Source organism: Crinia signifera, chromosome 4 (assembly GCF_055691185.1).
Source record: "Crinia signifera chromosome 4, ASM5569118v1, whole genome shotgun sequence".
In the NCBI taxonomy this organism is placed as follows: domain Eukaryota; kingdom Metazoa; phylum Chordata; class Amphibia; order Anura; family Myobatrachidae; genus Crinia; species Crinia signifera.
In genome coordinates this window covers 313,767,051-313,787,384 of record NC_139220.1, presented here as the reverse complement: position 1 = coordinate 313,787,384, position 20,334 = coordinate 313,767,051, and the positions used below count along the sequence as shown (strand labels likewise).

At 44.6% G+C, this 20,334-nt stretch overlaps 1 protein-coding gene across 1 annotated transcript; it reads right to left on the bottom strand.

The window, feature by feature from the left end:
* Positions 1–4,933: 4,933 nt before the first annotated feature.
* Positions 4,934–14,518, bottom strand: LOC146073342 (extracellular calcium-sensing receptor-like). The gene is made up of 6 exons (XM_083180518.1): positions 14,316–14,518; positions 12,386–12,674; positions 9,471–10,304; positions 6,761–6,988; positions 6,533–6,656; positions 4,934–5,949 (listed from the first exon to the last, which is right to left on the bottom strand). The coding sequence occupies exons 1-6, from the start codon at positions 14,516–14,518 to the stop codon at positions 4,934–4,936; spliced, it is 2,694 nt and encodes an 897-aa protein (XP_083036644.1).
* Between the last annotated feature and the right edge of the window lie 5,816 nt (positions 14,519–20,334).

Genomic DNA, 20,334 nt, shown 5'->3' with positions numbered 1-20,334 from the left:
ATAAATACTCATATGGTTGACCAGACTTTTTGAGGCAGAGGGAAGTACAGCCTCACCTAAGCCTAATTAATGTCCATATTGGGAACAATTGCCTTCTGCAACAGACAAACAAGGGAAACAATAGCGCACCAATGAGATTTTATTCATTCACTGTATGTAAGGCACATAATTCATTATTCATTTGTTAAACAGAGCTTTGTTTAGGTACCAACAAGTAGTTATTCCGTGTTCTACAAGAGATAGTGAGCGAATGAGAGAAAGTGTAAAGGTAGGATAATACCCAGGATTTCGGGATTAGACTGCGCACGCACAGTCTAATGCCAGGCAGTGTCTGAGCACCCACTCAGATTATGCCCGGATTCTCCCATACCCAGCAGCGTGACTCTGCGTAGCATAACGAGGTCAGAGGTCACGCTGCACAGGCCACGCAGCACAGGCCACGCAGCCTGCCTCGTGATGGGCGTGATGCCCTCCCGCCGCATCTATTGTGGAATTTGCATCCTGCCCGGCTCCATGTCATCAGCCCACCCACCCGGCTTCCAGCAGCATCGTGGCTCCAAGCTCCCGGCTCCATCGACCGCCCACCCACCTGGCTCCCGGCCGCTCAGCATTTGTTAGTAAATATGTGGGGCGGCCAGGGCGGGTTTTTTTTTAATCAGGGAAGCCAATCCCGGGATCCCGAGAATTCCTGGATTAGGCATTTTTCAATTGTGAATTCCAGTATTGAAAAAAATGACTATTGCATCTGGAACTTGGGTGACCGGGACTTGAAGTAACATATTTATTGGACATCCTCCCCAGTGAGGCTACACCCGTGAAGAGTGATACAAACTTGTTAGAAAGCTCAGATTGTGAGAGCATCTGTTCAATAAATACCTTTTGCTTTGTATACAGTATTGCAATATGGATGTTATTTTGAGTTTTAGTGAAGAATTACCCCCACTTCATGGAAAGAAAGCTACAGCGATACATTTAAAGGACCAATCAGGGTCCAGATATGCCATTCAATCTGTCACACCATGTGATGTCATATTGTTCATCCCTCATAGACAAGTCCGCACTTAGTTTTTTCTCGTTTGATGTTTTTTCACATGATGTCCACCCTGCGTCTTCATCCCGGCGGCCACAAATATAAGACAGTTGCGAAGCCAGGAGAAATCCTTTGAAATTGGCGACCATCGAATGATTTCCATACCCTCCAACATAACCCATTCCATTAGGTACAAAATGCTCTGTTTCTGGACTTCCCTGCCAGTGGAAAATGCAGCTGTCAGGCTGCAGCACAGTCCAATATTCAAAAAGGGGAGCCACACCTAATGCCACTCCAAACATCACTGTCCTGGACACACTGGCAGTTGATGTGACCCCCTCTTTGAATACTGGACTGTGCTAGAGTCAAAGCTCTGTAACTGCCACTGGCAGGGAAGTCCAGGAACAGAGCATTTTGTACCTAATGGAATGGGTCATGTTGGAGGGTATGATGATTTCTCCTACAGCGGCGGCATGTCTTCGGTACACATCCCCTCGCATGGTTGTGAGGAGAAACGGCGGTGGAGGGTGGGCAGATTTTCACCAATCTGTGCAGTTTACCAATTCAACCAGAATCAGGCATTTAGGGGGAAATTTACCAATATGAAAAACCTAGTTTTTCGTATTAGTATTTCCCCTCCGACTGCATACGACTGTTTTAGTCGTATGCAAATTCGTGTTCCGGAGGGGAAATTACAAAGCAGTCAGATACGACTGCTTTTTAACCCTCCGATGGTGTAACAATTCGTATTAGCTGGCCATATATACGGCCGCTAATACGAATTTTTCTAGCAGTCTGCACGGATCAGTCAGATCCGTGCAGGCTGCAAGGTGTAAAAAAAAATAGAAAGATAAATAAATATTTAAAAAAAAACGGCGTGGGGTCCCCCCCACAGCTGTAACCAGCACCAGGCTGACAGAGCCTGGAGCCGGTAATTAAAAATCAGGGACCCCGACAAATAGGGGTTCCCCGATTTTTAACAACCAGCCCCAGGCTCCTGCTCTGGGGCTGGTTCCCAAAATACGGGGGACAAAATGACTAGGGGTCCCCCGTATTTTAAGAACCAGCCCCAGGCAAAACCAGCCAGCAGGGTAATGCCACAGCCGGGGGGAGACTTTTTATACAAGTCCCCCCGGCCAAAGCATTCATCCCTTCCGACCAGTCAGCCTGGCCAGGGGCCCTGGGGGAGTGGGGACCCCCCCAATGAAGGGGTCCCCCCCCCCTCCAGGACTTACCTGACCAGGCTGAAGCCTGGTACTGTCCCCGATGCCCCTGGGCGGTGGGCATCGGGCTGATTATGGTGTAAAAAAAAAGATTAAACTATTGTTTTTTACTGTGGCACTACAAGTGCCAGCAAGCTGGGACTTGGAGAACCACAAGTCCCAGCCTGCTGGGCATTAAAGGGCCCGCTGGCACTTGTAGTTCCACAGTTAAAAAAATAGTACAATAAACACACTGACACAATGAAAATAAAAGTTTAATACATACATTACACACATACTGATACTTACCTTTCTTGATCCCGTAGGTAGCCCTGGTCCTGATGTCCTGTGTCGTCCTCCAGGTCCATGTCGGCTGTCTGCGTCGTCCTCCAGGTCCATGTCGGCTGTCTGCGTCGTCCTCCAGGTCCACTGAGGTGTCCGGGTCCGAAGAAATCCATGTTGGAGCTGTGGAAGGAAATCCTACTCACCTGGTCCTGCGCTGAAGAAGTCTTCTCTTGGTCCGACGTAATCCAGGTAATGTTGAAGCTGTCGCCGGTCCCCGCTGTCTCCGCATCGCGCTGAGGAGAGATGCTGAGATATTTCATACTCGGCGCCTCTCCTCAGAATGAATTCTATTGGCCGCCTAGCAGCCAATCAGGAGCCGAGAAAGTCCAATCAGCCCGATGCCCACCGCCCAGGGGCATCGGGGACAGTACCAGGCTTCAGCCTGGTCAGGTAAGTCCTGGAGGGGGGGGGGCCTTCATTGGGGGGGTCCCCACTCCCCCAGGGCCCCTGGCCAGGCTGACTGGTCGGTAGGGATGAATGCTTTGGCCGGGGGGACTTGTATAAAAAGTCTCCCCCCGGCTGTGGCATTACCCTGCTGGCTGGTTTTGCCTGGGGCTGGTTCTTAAAATACGGGGGACCCCTAGTCATTTTGTCCCCCGTATTTTGGGAACCAGCCCCAGAGCAGGAGCCTGGGGCTGGTTGTTAAAAATCGGGGAACCCCTATTTGTCGGGTTCCCTGATTTTTAATTACCGGCCCCGGCTCCGTCAGCCTGGTGCTGGTTATGGCTGTGGGGGGGACCCCACGCCGTTTTTTTTATTTTTTATTTTATTTTTCTATTTTTCTTACACTAAAGCCTGCACGGATCTGACTGATCCGTGCAGGCTTAAAGCAAATACAACAGGGAAAGCAAGGTGTATTTTCCTGTCGTATTTGCGTGGGTGTTTTACACCACTTAGCAGCCGTATTATCCATACGGCTGCTTAGTAAATCAGGAACCACCATTCTTTTGAATGGTGATTTCTGTCGTATCCTATCAATGGTGTAGGACATTCGTATTTGTAAATACAAATAGGAATGTTCCATCTTTAGGAATACGAATTGTTGTATTTTTGGGATTGTAAATCCCGAAAATACAAATTCGTAAAAAAAAGGTGTATTTCTGCCTACGAATACACCTTTTTTCTACGAATCCATTTTGGTAAATGTCCTCCTTAATCCCCGGACAAGTGAAATTTTAGTCACATTCCAAAATCGCACCCTATCGCACTTTTCAAAATCAATTTTTTTTCCGGAATACGCATATTTAATAGGATGCGAAATCCGGGCCAATAGGTGCGATAAAGTGCGATAATGTGCGATTTTTAGTCATGAAAATGTGCGAATTTGAGGAAAATACGCTTTCAGCCAATCAGGGCTGACCTATGCGTCTCCATGGAGACGCATCAAGCCAACCACGCTAATAGCCTCTATAGCGCTGGGACACCTGGAGGAGGAATCTGACTCACCCCTCTGTCACTGCGGGGTGAGCTGGCTCTGGAGGATGGAGGGCAGCGCTGGACCCTGGATCGGTAAGTGTATGGTGTAAAATTGAGGTGAGTGTGTGTGTAATAAAGTTCTACTTTTCAGTGTGTGTGTGTGTGTTTTATTTTAACATTCTGTTTACAGGTGGACTACAAGTCCCAGCGGGCCCATAAATGCCCCGCATGCTGGCACTTGTAGTTCACCTGTATAAAGCAATGATATGTATGAATGATTTTACACTATCAGGCCGGCGTCCAATGGCCAGGGACGCCGGTGACAGCCCCAGGCTTTAGCCCTGGATGGGGGGGGGGCTTTATTGGGGGGGTCCCCACTCCTCCAGGTAACCCGTCCAAAGCTGACCAGCCACGGTGCTCATGGTTCGGCAGGGGACCTTATGTAAAAAGTATTTCCCGGCTGTGGCATGACACCGTGGGCTGTTGGAGCCCAGTGCTGGTTTCAAAATACGGGGGAACCCCCAGATTTTTTGTCCCCCGTATTTTTGGAACCAGGTCTGGCTCAATGAGCCCAGGGCTGGATTTGCTCAGGATTGGGGACCTCACGCCATTTTTTTTTTTATTGAACTTTTACATATTTTTTAAGACAAGACCATGCACAGATCTCAATGATTTGTGCATGGTTCTGGCAAATTCGCCTGTCAGAACCTGGTCTGCATGTGTGGTGATTTTTAGTAACATTCTCCCATGTTCGCATCTCATTATATGTGATTTGTATACTTTATAATGGGAAAACAAGTGGATGCGAGTTCCGAAAAATTGCACCTTCAGAAAATCCGCGGTTTTTGCTGCTTTTCTCATCTCATTAAATATGCGATTTTGAAAAACATGTGATTTTGGCCGTTTTTGCCGGAAAAAAATCGCACAAATCAAATTTTCATTAATCTTCTGTGGTCATTTCCACTAATTCTGGATATGGAACTCTTAGACACTTTGATGTGCCTTCAGTGCAATTTGCGTTTGCCATTAAAGAGCCTGCATTATTAAACTTTTGCTTGTTCCCTTTGCCAAGGATGTTCTCACGCGTGTTAAGATCAGCTCTAAATAATATAATATAGCACTTCGGAAATAAAAAGCAACTTAGGATCCCAGCGCTGGAGGAAATGATTCCAAACACCTCGACAGCCACCATGAACTTGCCCTGGGTGCTTAGATAGGCAGGAACGAAGGAGATCCAGACACTCAAGAAGATCAACATGGAGAAGGTGATCCACTTGGCCTCGTTGAAGCTGTCTGGCAAGTTTCTGGCCAGGAACGCAACAAGGAAGCTGACGCAGGCTAGAATCGCCATGTATCCCAGCATCCACCAGAGCAAGGTGGCTGAACATTCGTTGCATTGATAGATGATGACTCCAGTCATTATCTTGATGCTCTTCTCCGGGAACGGAGGGCAAGACAGAATCCAGTAGATGGAAATAAAAAACTGGATAAGGGTGCAGATGGAGACATTCAAAGCAGGAACCATTGGTCCCAGCCATCTTTTCATATTGCTTCCTGGTTTTGTGGCCCGGAAAGCTATAACAACCATAAGAGTTTTAGCAAAAATGCACGAAACACAAATAACAAAAATAACTCCAAAAGCTCCTTGACGGAAGAGACAGGTAAATTTTTGAGGTTCTCCAATGAAAAGCAGAGAGCAAAGGAAACTTAGGCATAGGAAGGTAAGGAGGACATAGGTAAGATCACGATTATTGGCCTTGACAATGGCTGTGTCTCTGTACTTCACAAAGACACACAAGATACTTGTGGAGGTAAAGAAGCAGATAATAGCGGTAGAGGTCAAGGTTATTCCAAGGGGCTCCCAGTATGACAGGAACTCTACGGCCTTGGGGATGCACTTTGTTTTATTTTCATTGGGCCATGTCTCGGGGGTACATGGATGACAGTTGTTGGAATCTAGAAGACAAAATTGATATTGGTCATAGTTCATTTTATTCAAGCTACAGGTACCACAGTATACTCAGAAGAAGTCATTATGGGTTCAATTGCCATGGGAGCTTCCAATATCCCATGTGAAATAGAACTCCCAATTTAGTAAATAAAAATCTTATTGTTGGTCAATTCCACCAAAAAATAAAGCCCTGTGTATAGGAAATACAGATAGGGTTGAGTCAGCCACAAACTATGTTTTAGTTCCTTGTTCAGGATGCAGGATTGATTGGTGTAGAAGACATCAATGCAGAAAAAGTGGAGGTCATTAAGCTTTTGAACAAGGGTGGCCAGACCTGTCCTCAAGATCTACCAATAGTATATGTATCTCAGGCAACCTGTGGATCTATAGTAGGAATGGATGCAACAGGTTTGAAAATGTGACAGTTAGTAATGACTACATCTGTGCCCTGCTAGGTGATTTGGAAAACGTGGACCGTTGGTAGATCTCAAGGAACAGTTTTTTGCTTTCGAATAATGGGAAATAAGAGGAGAGTACAGAAAATTAGACCATTGAAAAGTAAAGTAACATAAAAATCATTAGATGTACCTATTTGGTTGGATATTTCCCCCTCTGAACAAGGAACGCAGCCATAGCAACAGATGGGTTGTCCCTTCAGAGAAACCTTCCGAAATCCAGGCAAGCAACTCTTACTGCACACAGAGGTTGGGATCTGGAAATGGAAAATCAGATCTATAATTTATCAATAATCTGCCATGTTCTGAGGTAATAGGTTCAGCTGTCATCTGTATACCTGTATACTTGTGTATGTCTTACCTCTTGGACTCCAGTGATCCACTTGATGGCAGTAATATTAACGCTCAACTCATTCTCTTGGGACTCAAGTATTTTATATCGTCCAACCTTCACAAACTCAGTGGTGCCATTTGAATTCCACTGCCAGTTCAGAAGATCATAATCGGTGGGTGGGTTTCCATTGGCATCAAAGTACATTTCTTCTCCCATCCGATTCTTGAAGTAGACAGTCTTCAGGTGCTGGGTGATCTAGAAAACCAATTAGAAAGTCCTGTATTTCTCACTTCCTATCACTTATATATGGTGGAAAGTTGGATTTTCATAATGGGAATTCACCCTTATTCTAGTTTTTGGCAAGAATAGAAAAAAAATTGTAACTACACCATAATTTTCTTTTTCAAAGCCTTTTTAAAGCACTCATCCTAACCATGGACAGTGCAAAGCCTGGCTGCGCCCCAGGCAATCCCCCACCCCCGCCTAACGCCCCAATCCGCTCCCCCTCTCCCCACTGGGGGGGATTTCAGCGGGTACTATACGTGCTCCGGGGGGGAGGGGTGGGGGGTGCGGATGATACTGCGTCATGGGGGGGGGGCTCTTGATTTCCTTGATTGACCAGCGGGGGGTGCGGGCGATACTGCGGCGGGTGCCCGCACCCCCCGTGTACAGCATTGATTCACAGGCGGGGGGGGGGGGGGGGGGGGGCTTTAGGGATGCTCACCTGCTCCCGGATCCCTGCTTTTCTATGTTTCTATGGTACCTCTCTATGGTACCTTTGCTCGACGGCTCAGTACCGCCCTCCAGTGGCCGATGCCCTAGCCAAATGCCTAGAGCTGCTTAGTGGTGATCCTAACCCACTGCCCCATGCTGTCTATTGTATGTCTATTGTATACCCCATCTGCCTGCTATTATATTATGAAGGATAGAGAAGGTGTTCACAATCACAGCAGAAGAGATTCAGCACTGCGATTGAAGAAGGGGATGAAGTTTGTATGGTGAAGTTGGTCAGGGAAATTAGCAATCTGTAGGGGAGAATCGAGGCAGGAGAGTGGCCTCAAATCAACCAGTATCTGTATCATTGTAGGGATCATTGTAGGGATGGAGGTATTAATATTTGTTGGAGGCTAAGGGCATGATTCTGGTTGACTTGCAAAAGCAAATTCTCTCTCTGATGGACAAAACCATGCTGCACTGCAGGTGGGGCAGATGTAACATGTGCAGAGAGAATTAGATTGGGTGTTATTTTGTTTCTGTGCAGGGTAAATACTGACTGCTTTATTTTTACACTGCAATATCGATATCAGTTTGAAGTACACCCCCCATCCAAATCTAACTCTCTCTCTCTGCACATGTTACATCAGCCCCACCTGCAGTGCATATGGCTTTGTCCATTAGGGAGAATTTATTTTGAGGGTGAACCAGAATCAGGCCCTAAGACTGGTAGTCGTGAACTGCTTGCCCTAAGGTTTTTACAGGAGATAATCTTAAAGAAGAAGCCCTAAGCTCTGAATAATTATCTTCTGTTGAAAGGATAAGATCCTCCATTGACATGTAGTAATCAATCCTGGAAATCAATATTTTAACGTAGGTCAAGTGGAGTATTCCCACAATGTTGGGATCACATATTTAGCAGCTTAGAAGAGATATTGACTAACTGGGGGAGTAGTATCAAGAATTGAACAGAGTGAAAGTACCAACCAATTAGCATCCAACCAGGGCCGCCGACAGGGGGGTGCTGTGGGTACAGCTGTCTCGAGCCCCGGCCTCTGGAGGGGCCCGGGCAGCTGCCCCAGCGGCACGGATCACCCTCCCCCGCACACCGCCTCCGGGCCTCCCCAACCCGGCAGACCCTATCCAGGCATGCACAATGCACAGTGCAGCCTGCAGAGCGCCGAGCCTAGGACACAGAGGGGCTCGGCGCTCTGCACGCTGCACTGAGCAGTGTGCACTCCGGCCGTGAAGGAGGGAGACAGAGATGCCGACGCAGACGCCGCTGGATGCTGGTAAGTAATGGGGGTGGGGGGCAGGCATACGTGCGGGGGGGCGCTGTGCCGCTGTGCCGCTGGGGGCCCAGACTGAAGGTCCACGACATTTCTAGCATCGGGCCTGCATCCAACTGCCATTTTACAGGCTCTTTTGAAAAATAAAAGCTACATATGGACTGGTTAATACTTTATCTCTTTCCACTTTATCTCCCTACAAGACTTTGTACATCTTCCCCTAATTAACCCTGCATCCTATATGTACATACAATGTGAATATTGGATAAACCATTGGCTGCATCTTCTGCTAACAGGATGGTTCATGATTGGTAACAGTTCCATATTGGGTCATGTATATATTAGAGCAAACTTATCAAGAAGTACCTGAGGCAACAGAAGAGCAGAGAGTAGCAGAGATGGACCTAGTGCACTTCCCAAATTGCCCATCATCAGGAGAGAGCACTCAAATGGGCACTTTCTCTAGCTGTGACTCCAGTAATGGGATAAGGTGGTTCCATATATTGCAAAATGCATGTACTCAAGGCTGTCATCAGAAATTGTGTGACCGAGTACAAAATTAAATAACCAACCGCTCCCCCCTTCCTTTCCACCCACCCAAAACCACCACCAACACCACCTTTCTTCCCCGACTCATCAGCTGCCATCCTGGTAAGTAGTACCTAACGGGAAAATAATTCATGATCAATACTGCTATCACTCGATATGGGTGGATTAGAAAGGAAATGTATTACCTGCCATGGCTTTATGTTGGAGAGGTCCACACATTTTTCTGGCATGGTGGCTTCTTGTTGGAACGCACAGGAGAATATAAGATCATGGAGGGCATGAGCCACAGCATAAACCGCATTATATATTCGATACTGAAATATGAGATCAGAGTCATTATATTCATATTTATTGTTGGTGAATCCTTTCAGCTTCTCTTCTCCTGTGCACCACACCGTTTTGTTCCCTCCATAAGTGCTCGCATCCGGCCATCTGCAGCCAACAGCTATCTCCCAGAACGTGTTGATGAAGATGTCCCAAGGGAGAGAAGTGGATGGATGGATGCCCAATAGAAATTCCCTGAACCCCGGCATATCCACTTCGTGCAATGAAAAGCCCAGAGTGCCAAGCATTATACGGCTAAACCTTGTGACGGAGAGCATTGGAGAGGTTGACCACCCATTGCTGGCCAGCCAAATCCGGTCTACGTCCTTCCTGTCTAAGAACAGCTCCATTAATGGGTTGATTTCTGGATCCCTGGAGAACACTATGACAACCTTGGCTGAGGATCGAACAATAATGCTGGCGATGGATTGGATTTTCTTCAAGGAAGTCCCTTGACCAAAAGTCTCATGGTAAGCAATGCACACCCCCATCTTCTGGAGTTCTTCTTTAAGGATCTGGGAGCCCAGGATTCCATAATCATTGTTGAGAGAGATCAATCCAACCCATTTCCAGCCCATGTAGAAGACCAGCTTAGCCAAGGCCTGGGACTGCCTGCTGTCACTAGGTGCTGTGCGGTAGAATGACGGATATAAGAGGCGATTGCTCAGCGTGATTACAGTGGCAGCATAACTGACCTACAATCATAGAAAGTAGTTTAAATGTAACAAAAAAAGGAAAATAGGTAATGTAGGGTATAGTACGTGAAACAACGCTCAAATAAAGGTTCAACTGGGGAAATAGAAAAACAGGTGGCTGAATGTAGGCTTGAATATACACCTGTTGGTTGAGTGAGTCTCTACGGTTTCTCAGCTGCAGAATAAAAGCCGCAATAACACCCTGAAAATCCAGTGGATGCTATATTGGTTTAAAGGGAAGCTGTCTGATGATATGTTCATTAACCCATATTTAGACATTTAGTGCTGTTTGTTAGGTGCGTATTATAGACACATATATCAGGAAGGTACAAAAAAATTTTTTTAAATGTTTGCCTACATAAGGGAGAGCAGACTGTGGAACGCACACATACCACAAATGGGATGAACAAGCCAGACCTCAATATTGATTTCTCTACCGAGGAAATAATATTGAGGCTCAGCAAAATCAAAACAAATAAATCACCTGGGCCAGATGGGATTCCTCCTAGGGTACTAATGGAATTAAGGGAGGAATTAGCTTCCCCTCTACATTATATCTTCAATAATTCACTATCATCAGGAAAGGTACCAAAAGACTGGAGAATAGCAGAGGTAGTGCCATTATTCAAAAAAGGAAAAAAGGACGATCCCGCTAATTACAGACCTGTTAGTTTAACATCAATAGTGGGTAAACTATTTGAAGGATTTTTAAGAGATGGGATCCAGGAATAGTTTACCTAGTTATAACCAGCATGGGTTCTTGAAAAATCGTTAATGCCAAACTAATCTACTTGGTTTCTATGAAGAGGTTAGCAAAAACCTTGATAATGGAAATGCTGTAAATGTGATTTTTCCTAGATTTTGCTAAAGCCTTCGACACTGTACCACACAAGAGGTTGATAAATAAAATGGAGGACCTGGGATTAGGGGCAAATATCTGCAGATGGGTAGGGAACTGGCTGTGTAATAGAGAACAAAGAGTGGTTGTGACCATTGCAGTTTCAAATATGATACCAGTACTAAGTGGAGTGCCACAGGGTTCGGTTCTAGGGCCCATTTTGTTTAACATTTTTATTAACGATATTGGGATAGGGTTACTCAGCAATGTATCCATCTTTGCGGACGATACAAAACTGAGCAGAGTTATTAAATCATCAGAAGATGTCACCACACTCCAAAATGATCTTGACAATCTAGACGAGTGGGCAAAATAGTGGAAGATGAGGTTCAATGTGGACAAATGCAAGGTCATGCACCTCGGGAGACATAACCAGTGTGCTAGTTATAACCTAAGCGGGGATGAATTGGGTCTAGGAGTCCAAATAGACAGCAAACTAGGGTGTAGTGCTCAATGTAATATAGCAACTAAAAAGGCCAATAAAACTCTAGCATGTATTAAAAGGGGCATGGAAACTAGGGATTCAAAAGTAATTATGCCTCTGTACAAATCAATGGTTAGACCGCACCTCGAATACGGAGTACAATTCTGGGCCCCACACTATAAAAAGGACATTGTAGAAGTAGAAAAAATCCAAAGAAGAGCAACAAAGCTTATTAGGGGAATGGAGACTTTAAGCTACGAGGAGAGATTAAGCAAGCTGGGACTATTTACACTAGAGAAGAGACGTTTAAGGGGGGACATGCTCCACATGTACAAATATATCAGGGGCCAATATAAGGAACTGTCAAGCACCCTTTTTTATGCTAGACAGGAATCTAGAAGAAAAAAAAATTTTACAGTCAAAACAGTCAAACTTTGGAACTGTTCCTGAAGAAGTGGTGTCGGCAGACACTATAAATACGTTTAAAATAAGGTTGGATAAACATTTATTGGTTAAAAACATCCACGGGTGTGAATAAGTAACAATCTGTTTTTAAAATATCAGAACATACTATACAACAAGGGATTAGCTACTATAAACATAGGTTGAACTAAATGGACGCAAGTCTTTATTCAGCCTCACCTACTATGTAACCATATGTAACTATGTAACATTACAGCTATGGGGCATTACTTTTTGTTGTGACCATAGACAATAATGAGAGTGGTGTCATTCAATAATGTAATACGTTATCTGCACCTGGGGATATTTGTAGATGCCCAGTATAGTTGCCATGGCGATGGACAGAAGAGATAGCGGGTCCCCGATGATGGCAAGGGGCACTTTCTGATCACACTGGTAGTTTGGAGTAGGGTGATCCTGTCCTGTCAGGCAGGTAAGAGTCTCCCACACAGCTCGAGAGACGTGGACACAAGTATCAAAGATGTGGAAGCCAAGGGTGATGTTCGGGAGCAGAAACTCATTCCCATTTATCTCCTTGATGGCAAAAACCATTGCTTGGACATAACTGTAGGACATGGTGCTGAATCTGTCAAAGTTGAGGGAGAAGAGAGAGACACAAGACAAATTCTGAAATATCCGAAATACAATATGAGTAAAATAGGGGTTGTAATGTCTTGTGATAAAGGGACAGACATACAGAGCGAGCGAGCCTTTATTGAAATAATTTGTAATCTACATATGATTGATATAGGGCAAAGTAGGTGGCCCTCATGAAGGGTTTGGAGGAAGCGTGGTTAGTTACATTAGTTACATTGAAACATGGATGTTTAAAGCATTGAAAAATTATTATGTGATGAATGATAAACTACCAACCAATTAGCTCCTGTCATTTTTCAAACCGCCTGTAAAAAAGGCATTTAGGAGCTAATTGGCTGGTGCTATACCTCTCCTTTATTTATAGCTTTTCAAGGCTTAGTTTTGCCCAGAAGATTGAGAATCTATTTAAACATAGAAACATAGAATGTGACGGCAGATAAGAACCACTTGGCCCATCTAGTCAGCCCCTTTTTTAAACATGTTACCTCAAACCATATTTGATCCTTATTGCTTTGTAAGAATATTCATATGCATATCCCAAGCATGTTTACATTGTACTACTGTATTTGCCTCTACCACCTCTGATGGGAGGCTATTCCACTTATCTACTACTCTTTCTGTGAAGTAATTCTTCCTCACATTTCCCCTGAATCTTCCTCCCTCTAGTGTCAGTGCATGTCCTCGTGTTCTGTTGCTCCATTTTCCGTGAAAAATGTCTCCATCCTTCTTACCAAATCTCTCACTTTCCGAATCTCTCATCCTATTACATTTCACCCATGATCTCTCTTCACTGTGGATGTCTTCAGGGCTTAGTACATTACAAACTCTTGGTCCGAAAGGCAACTAACACATCTGGTTTTAAGGGTATGGTGGAGCACAGACAAATGAGGACTGGGTTTATGAGGTATGTTGTAGACCAGGGATGGCTAAACCTGTCCTCAAGAGAACATGGACCATTGGTAGATCTCGTGGACCAGTTTGGCCACCCCTGTTGTAGGCAAAGATGCAGAAACAATTAGATGCACAGATACAGTGACGTAACTAATAAAAATGCACCCCCCCGCCGATTTTGGCAGATCCCCCCCCCCCCCCCTCGAGTAAAGTTAACCTCCCCTCCTTCGCCCTCCTTATGCCGCTTGCCGCCGCGGCATTCTTGGGTTGGATCTGCGCCACGGTCCGGCGCTCCTTTTCTCCCAAAATGGCTGCCCCTTATAGCAGACCTTTTTTAAAGATGCTAGAGGAGGCCGCCGCCGCCTCCTCTAGCATCCTGAAAAACTGTCTTATGTATGGGGGCAGCCATTTTGGGAGGGTCAATTTTCACTACAGCAGAAGCGACGGGGAGAGCCGGGACCATACTGCCGGCACAGACCAGAAACAGTGAGTCCCGGTCACAGACGCTGCAGCAGCGTAACCATAGACCCAGAAACCCCCGGCGCCCACACTTTCTCAGCGCCTCCCCGCCACCACGGTGTCTGCGGTGCTATAGTTACGCCACTGCACTGATATTATAGCTGGGAGGAGTTTACAGTAAAAACTGTTTAGATGTAGATAGATAGATAGATAGATAGATAGATAGATAGATAGATAGATAGATAGATAGATAGATAGATAGATAGTATATAAGACTCACGATTTGCAGGTAACTGGCTGGTACTTCTCTCTGAACGAGTAACCTGGATCCACATACGATGTGTGCACCGGGAAGAACCCACCTAGAGTAAGATCTCCATCCTGTATGTACATCTCCTGCTGGGGACTACGCAGGCTGCAAGGAAGGGACTGTACCAGTGAGGCCAACACTGCGAGGCTGACAACGCTCCCCACCAGGACCATGCTGGGGGGAGAGGCAGAGGCGTATTAGAGAGGAAGTCCCATGTTATTATTGGTACTTGGCAGGATTACATTTTTAGAGATTACACCGTTTATTTTTATAATTGAAGGTGGAAGGTTGTTTGGGCCAAATAAAAGTAATCTCATTTAAATGAACTTGCTAATTAAAGAGCAGAAAATGCTAAGTACATTACGTAATAAAATCAGATGATCTGATGGATTAATAAAATAAAAGTTAAATGTTTCATTAGCGTTTCATGAGCAATATATAGATATAGATAGATAGATAGATAGATAGATAGATAGATAGGTCTCTTAGGCCAGTATTCAATGAGAAAAATTTGCCTTGTTTAATGGCGAGTTTGTGCTGTTTTCGCGTTGGAAGGAGCATTTTGCTCTCCAAAAGTGAACCACCCTATTCAATGTGATATTTTCGCCGTCTTTTTTAAGTGATTTTCGCTGTGTCTCTCCGTGTAGCAATTCTCCATCTTTTCATGGAGAACTGGAATGTGAACTTTTAAACTAAAAGGTTTTTTTTTTAATTTTGGTGTCAAAAAATCAGGATTTTTTTTCTTTGAAGGGGCATGTTATTTTTATTCCTGTGATTATAGCACATGAATATATATTTAGTTTAAAATATATAATTTTGTAATTTTTTTTTTTTTTACACAGAGCAGCCAGCAGGGGGCCGGAGATCTCGAGCCGCTCATTAGATATTCATATATTCACTGCATCCGATCATTACATATGCACGATTGGGATGCAGTGAATACTGGGTCCCCCGCTGGCTATAGGGGGGGCAGCTTGTGCTGCCTGGGTCCCGGGGAGCCCTCCTCCCCTCCACATATGTTCTGGGGCAGCCAGAGAGACTTTAATCTCCCTGGCTGCCACCGTCCCCCAGCTCCCTGCCAGCTCCCTGCCGTGGACGCTCGTCCGCTGCAGGGGTTAAGACTCGAGTGGCGGCGAGTCTTAACCACATTGAATAGTGGGAGCAGGAGTGGCAGCGAGCCCTCCGGAACAGGGCGAGTGCATGGCGAGAGAAAAAATCTCTCGCCATGCACGGAGAATTTTTATCATTGAATACTGCCCATAGAATGCTATAGTGAAAGAAGAATTACATGCATTTTTATGGAATTGGCTGATAACAGAGAATGCTAGCTTATACCGTCTAAGCAACACAGACATTATCTAAGCAATATACTGTATCATATATAAATTTACCTACAATGATGGTGTCCCGGGCTATACGTAACTGGAAGTGCGCAGGTGTTACGTCACAAATTCACTCTACCTAATGCTCAGTCCATACGAAGGAGTGAAATATATTCAGTCTGAGGACGCTTCTGATTGGCTCGTTTAACCTCCAGGGACAGAGATTTTAATTGAACTTAATCTTCCAAGAGTCATTAGGTTGGAAAAACATAATTGTTGCAAAAGATAATTGTAACATTGATTTCTAAACATTGCATGTCTCTATGTATTGCTTCCATACAGTTGTAATTATTTGGAATCAGTGTCCAGCTAAGTTCCCAAAATCTTGCAAATTTAGGGACTGATTCAGTTTAAATGGGCAAAACCATGCTGCACTGTAGGTGGGGCAGATGTAACATGTGCAGAGTTAGATTCGGCTGGGGTGCATTCCAACTGAAATGTAAATTGTAGTGTCAAAATAAACTGTCTAACAACTGTGAATTACATGCAAAAGCCGCCAATATTTACCCTGCAGAGAAACAATATAAATGCATTTTGCTTCCCCTGCATGGCGACATGGTTTGGTCCAGACACAAAAATAACTTGCTTTTTTTGCTTTACTTAATATGACATGGACATCCAAAACTTTTTTGTTGTTTTCAATTTTTCAATTGTCTGCATAAAAAGACTCTTGCGGTCTAAGTCAATGCAATGACAACGGCTCACACCAAAATATAGGGCACCTTTTTTCCTGAGAACAGCTGCTTGGAGCAACAAGATTACTCCACCGCTGATCAAATGAGCAGAGTTTAAAGTTTTGCTTGATTGATTCCACGACTGTTTTTGCCTAAACCTTTGCCATCTTTTGTGAAACTATGGGACGAGATTTAATGCCGCCCGAGTTCAGCGGCAGTGCGAGATGTCCGCCAAACGAGATGTCCGCCAACGTTTTTTTAAAGGGGAATTGCCTTCTCTGCATCATGTTTTGTATTCTGCAGGGAAAAAAATATATTTTGTGGAATCGTTCATGGTTGGAATTCTATTTAAGATAACTGTGTCCATCCATATTGCCTGAATTCAGTCACTTCTGTCATGAATCGGGCAGGTATGGCTTTCCCTTACGGCCTTGTCTACCAGCCTTGTTTTAAAGTCTTCAGGCTCTTTATAAATTGGTTGCCATCTGAACCAATAGGGGGTGCCTTGAGGAAGACTGGTCTCTCTCTCTCTCTCTCTCTCTCTCTCTCTAAAGCATTAGTAAAATGATAAATGATATATGCCACTAGGTAGAGGTCCTCTCTGTATGTGTTGGAAATACTGTGGGCTGGGAAGCATATCCAAAAAACTCATATTTAAGAGTTGTGTCCATGGATCTGAGTATCTTGAAGAAACCTTTAAGGTGACTTCATGTGTTTTTTTCTCCGACTTTATTTCCTGTTTCATTATTATGTGGGGGAGGGGGGGTAATTTTCTTTCTGTTAGAGAGAGGTAGACACATGGCAATGGAAGGCAACATAAAAAGTAGCCCAGAAGGATAGGAGCGACCAAGAGACTAGGAGATCAGACAGGACACAAGAAGACCAGACGAGAGGCAAGTTGGCCATATTGATGAAGGGGGCTGTAAGGAAAGCACCCATGGGTCTGTAACCATGTCACTGGTTTGTTAACATTTCCTTCCATTTTAAACAAGGACTAAGGGGCCCATGTCTGCCCAGGCCACCAATGACTTCTTGGGTTGGAGTAGAGGAGGGGGCACAAATTATATTTTTGTACCAGGCCCCTCCACTCACAAGTTCCACCACTGTATGAAGGTATGTGAGGAGTCTATATATTTCACAAAAGCCAGAGAACGAACTCGGCTAAAGTTTCCTGAAATGCACATGAACAAGGTACTCAATTCTATAATCCACAGGGACAGTGATTCTTCATTATATCCAATGGGGAAGAGTAAATTCCTCAAATTGAGAATAAGGAGACATTATGCAGTTTAACCAGATGGTCCAGAGGTCAAGGGCCCGATTCAGAACTGATCGCACAGCTGCAACTTTGCACAGCGAGCACATTCATTCACAAGGCGGGCTTTCACTCTAGCTGGGCAGTGATTTAACTGAATGCTGCCCGCTGCAAGTTCGGGGCCAGGAGCCAGAGGGGCCGATGGCCAGGTGGGCCGATTTGTCCAATCCGGGTGGAAGCACCGCCTCCCGGTCGGTGCGCAGAGAGAGCCGCTGGACTTTCTCTGTGCGCCAGTTGGGTCCAGGAGCAGCTTTTGTGTTTATTTGTTCATTTACGTTAAAATGGTCTTTGTTCTCCTTTTCACAGCTCTCCTTTAGTTTCACAATATGACTAATGTATTTTGAATTACAGTAGATCGTACCTTTATTAATGATTCTCAGTTAGAATCTAATTAGAGGGCAGTTGCTAGGGCAATGTATTTCATTCGTGTAAACTTGGAGCATCCACAGCACAGGGATTGCAACAGTTATGCAAAGCAACATTTTTCAATGTTGTTTTTTAATTAAAAATTATGAATTAAGTTTGCAAATGTACATAAACAGTCTATTATTTAGCAAGAAATGTAGGGTGAGAGATGCAGAAAGAGAGCGATTTGGTAAGAAATCTCCAGGGGTTTTTTAAAGCGGCAATCATTTACACTGCAAACCCAGTTGGATTTTGCAGTGTAAATTATTGCCGCTTTAAAAAAACCTGGAGATTTCTTACCAAATCTCTCACTTTCTGAATCTCTCATCCCTCATCCCATTTCACCCTATACTGTCTAGAACAATCTGTGTATATTAAGCGGCAATTGTAATACAGACAATTTGTTTTTGTTTTATGTCAACCCATTCCCTTACCACATCCAGTCCCCTGCGGGCTGCGGGTATATAAGGCAGAATCTCAATACTATGGTTTTATTGTAAATGGCCATTAGAGAGTATACTCTAGTATAGAACGGTTTCACCCATTGAAGGACCTCCCTACTCATACTCCACTGGGGCTGTAGCCAATCAGGGAAGGTGGAAAGGCTTAGGCATGATGTTTAGGGTGGGGCTAAGATCTGTGCACCAGCTAAATAGAAAGACAACATTCTGCTTGTGTTATAGATTATGGATGCCCCAGTATCCATTATTATGGTTGAATCATCAACCATCGGCAGCAAACCATTAATGATCGGTGTCTGTCCCTAGTTGCCTGTTAGTCAGGACTGTGCTTAACCTGCTGCGTCCCTGTATCCCCCATCTTGTGGCTGATTCATGTCTCTCGGCCTTACACTTGTGAGCTGTACGTGTGAGCTCTGAATCCAGCTTGTATCTTCTGTCTAGTAGTAGTAGTCAGCGATGGAGTGAAGAGGACGGGAGGGAGTGTGTCTGTTGTCATATGGACAAAAGTTCTGTGATGTTTTACACTTGGTTTTCTTTTTGACCACATTTCAATGAGTTATCTGTCTTTGAAGGCATCTGTAGGAGAACGTTAAGAGTATATAAGCTGCTGAGGACATATCTTTCCTCTAAAACTGCTTGTCTAGGCCTCTCTAGTAGTATATGGTTTGCTCATTCACTTGCAGCAATCTGCTCATAAATATAGGCAATTGTCAATTGATATTCTATTCCGTATTTTCTCAAGAAGAATCCAACCTCTTTATTAAGGAATTCTCCGCCATTGTCAGACCTCAGAGTCTCGAGTCTGTGACCGGTTTGATTTTCTACAAGTCTCTTGTAGTCTGCAATTTTCTTTTTGCTACTTCACATCTCTACCTGATAAACCTGGGCCAAGACTTTGAATGTTACAAAGTAGTTGTACCCACTTACAGACTTTACTGCTGATGGACCACAAACACATATGTATGTCCAATGTTAAGTGGTGCAGTAGCACTGCTTGTGGACTAAGGAATTGTCTGACAACTCACTGACCATCCCGTTCTGCAGCTTTTGAGCACTGTCATATATAAAGTGACTAAATCTCCTATGCCAGAGTTCCAGTGACTGCGACTCAGTTGTCATCATTACTTAACAGTGCTATGTATCAAGGACATATATTTGCTGACACCTTGTGCCTACACAAGAAAAAGAAGTCGCATTGACCACTCTCCACTTGGCGCTGTTCTAATCCACAACATACAGTACCACCAATTAATTGCATTCGCATTCCTTCTGTTTTTAGAAATACTCAACCTTTAAATGGTAAAAGGGTACCGATCCTGTGGTTGTAAGAGTCTAGTCATTAGAGAGTATCCTGGTACCGAACAACATTCCTACTGTAGCTAATGGCCCAGCTCCCAACCCTAGGCAGTGCGTGTACTCAAGAGGGGACCAGTCGTGGTCTCAGTAGTTGGAGGCACATGATGACGTTCCTGAGACAACCAGTACAGCAGCTGAGAAATGGAAGTCACAGGCAGATGTGACATCCACACATTTCATCTATCAACAGGGAGAAATTCTCAAGACAATTCAGAAGGACACCAGTCTTGCCATCGGTGTGACGTTCCAGGTGTCAGCGGCTCTGCAGATTGGTGATAATGATCCATTGGATGGGAGGTAGTGGGGGCATGGATAATTTTCATCACTGCCTTTTCCCTTAATCGACCTCTAACACCCCATCCACGGAATTCTTAACTTTACTGCCTCTATTTTCCT

Bases quoted from the DNA above. Each gene is read 5' to 3' on its own strand.
- LOC146073342 (XM_083180518.1), bottom strand. From the start codon at position 14,518: ATGGTCCTGGTGGGGAGCGTTGTCAGCCTCGCAGTGTTGGCCTCACTG. The intron at 10,305-12,385 runs GTGCAGATAACG...CTATGATTGTAG, and splicing joins GCATCTACAAATATCCCCAG to GTCAGTTATGCTGCCACTGT. The intron at 5,950-6,532 runs GTACATCTAATG...TTTGTCTTCTAG, and splicing joins GGAAATATCCAACCAAATAG to ATTCCAACAACTGTCATCCA.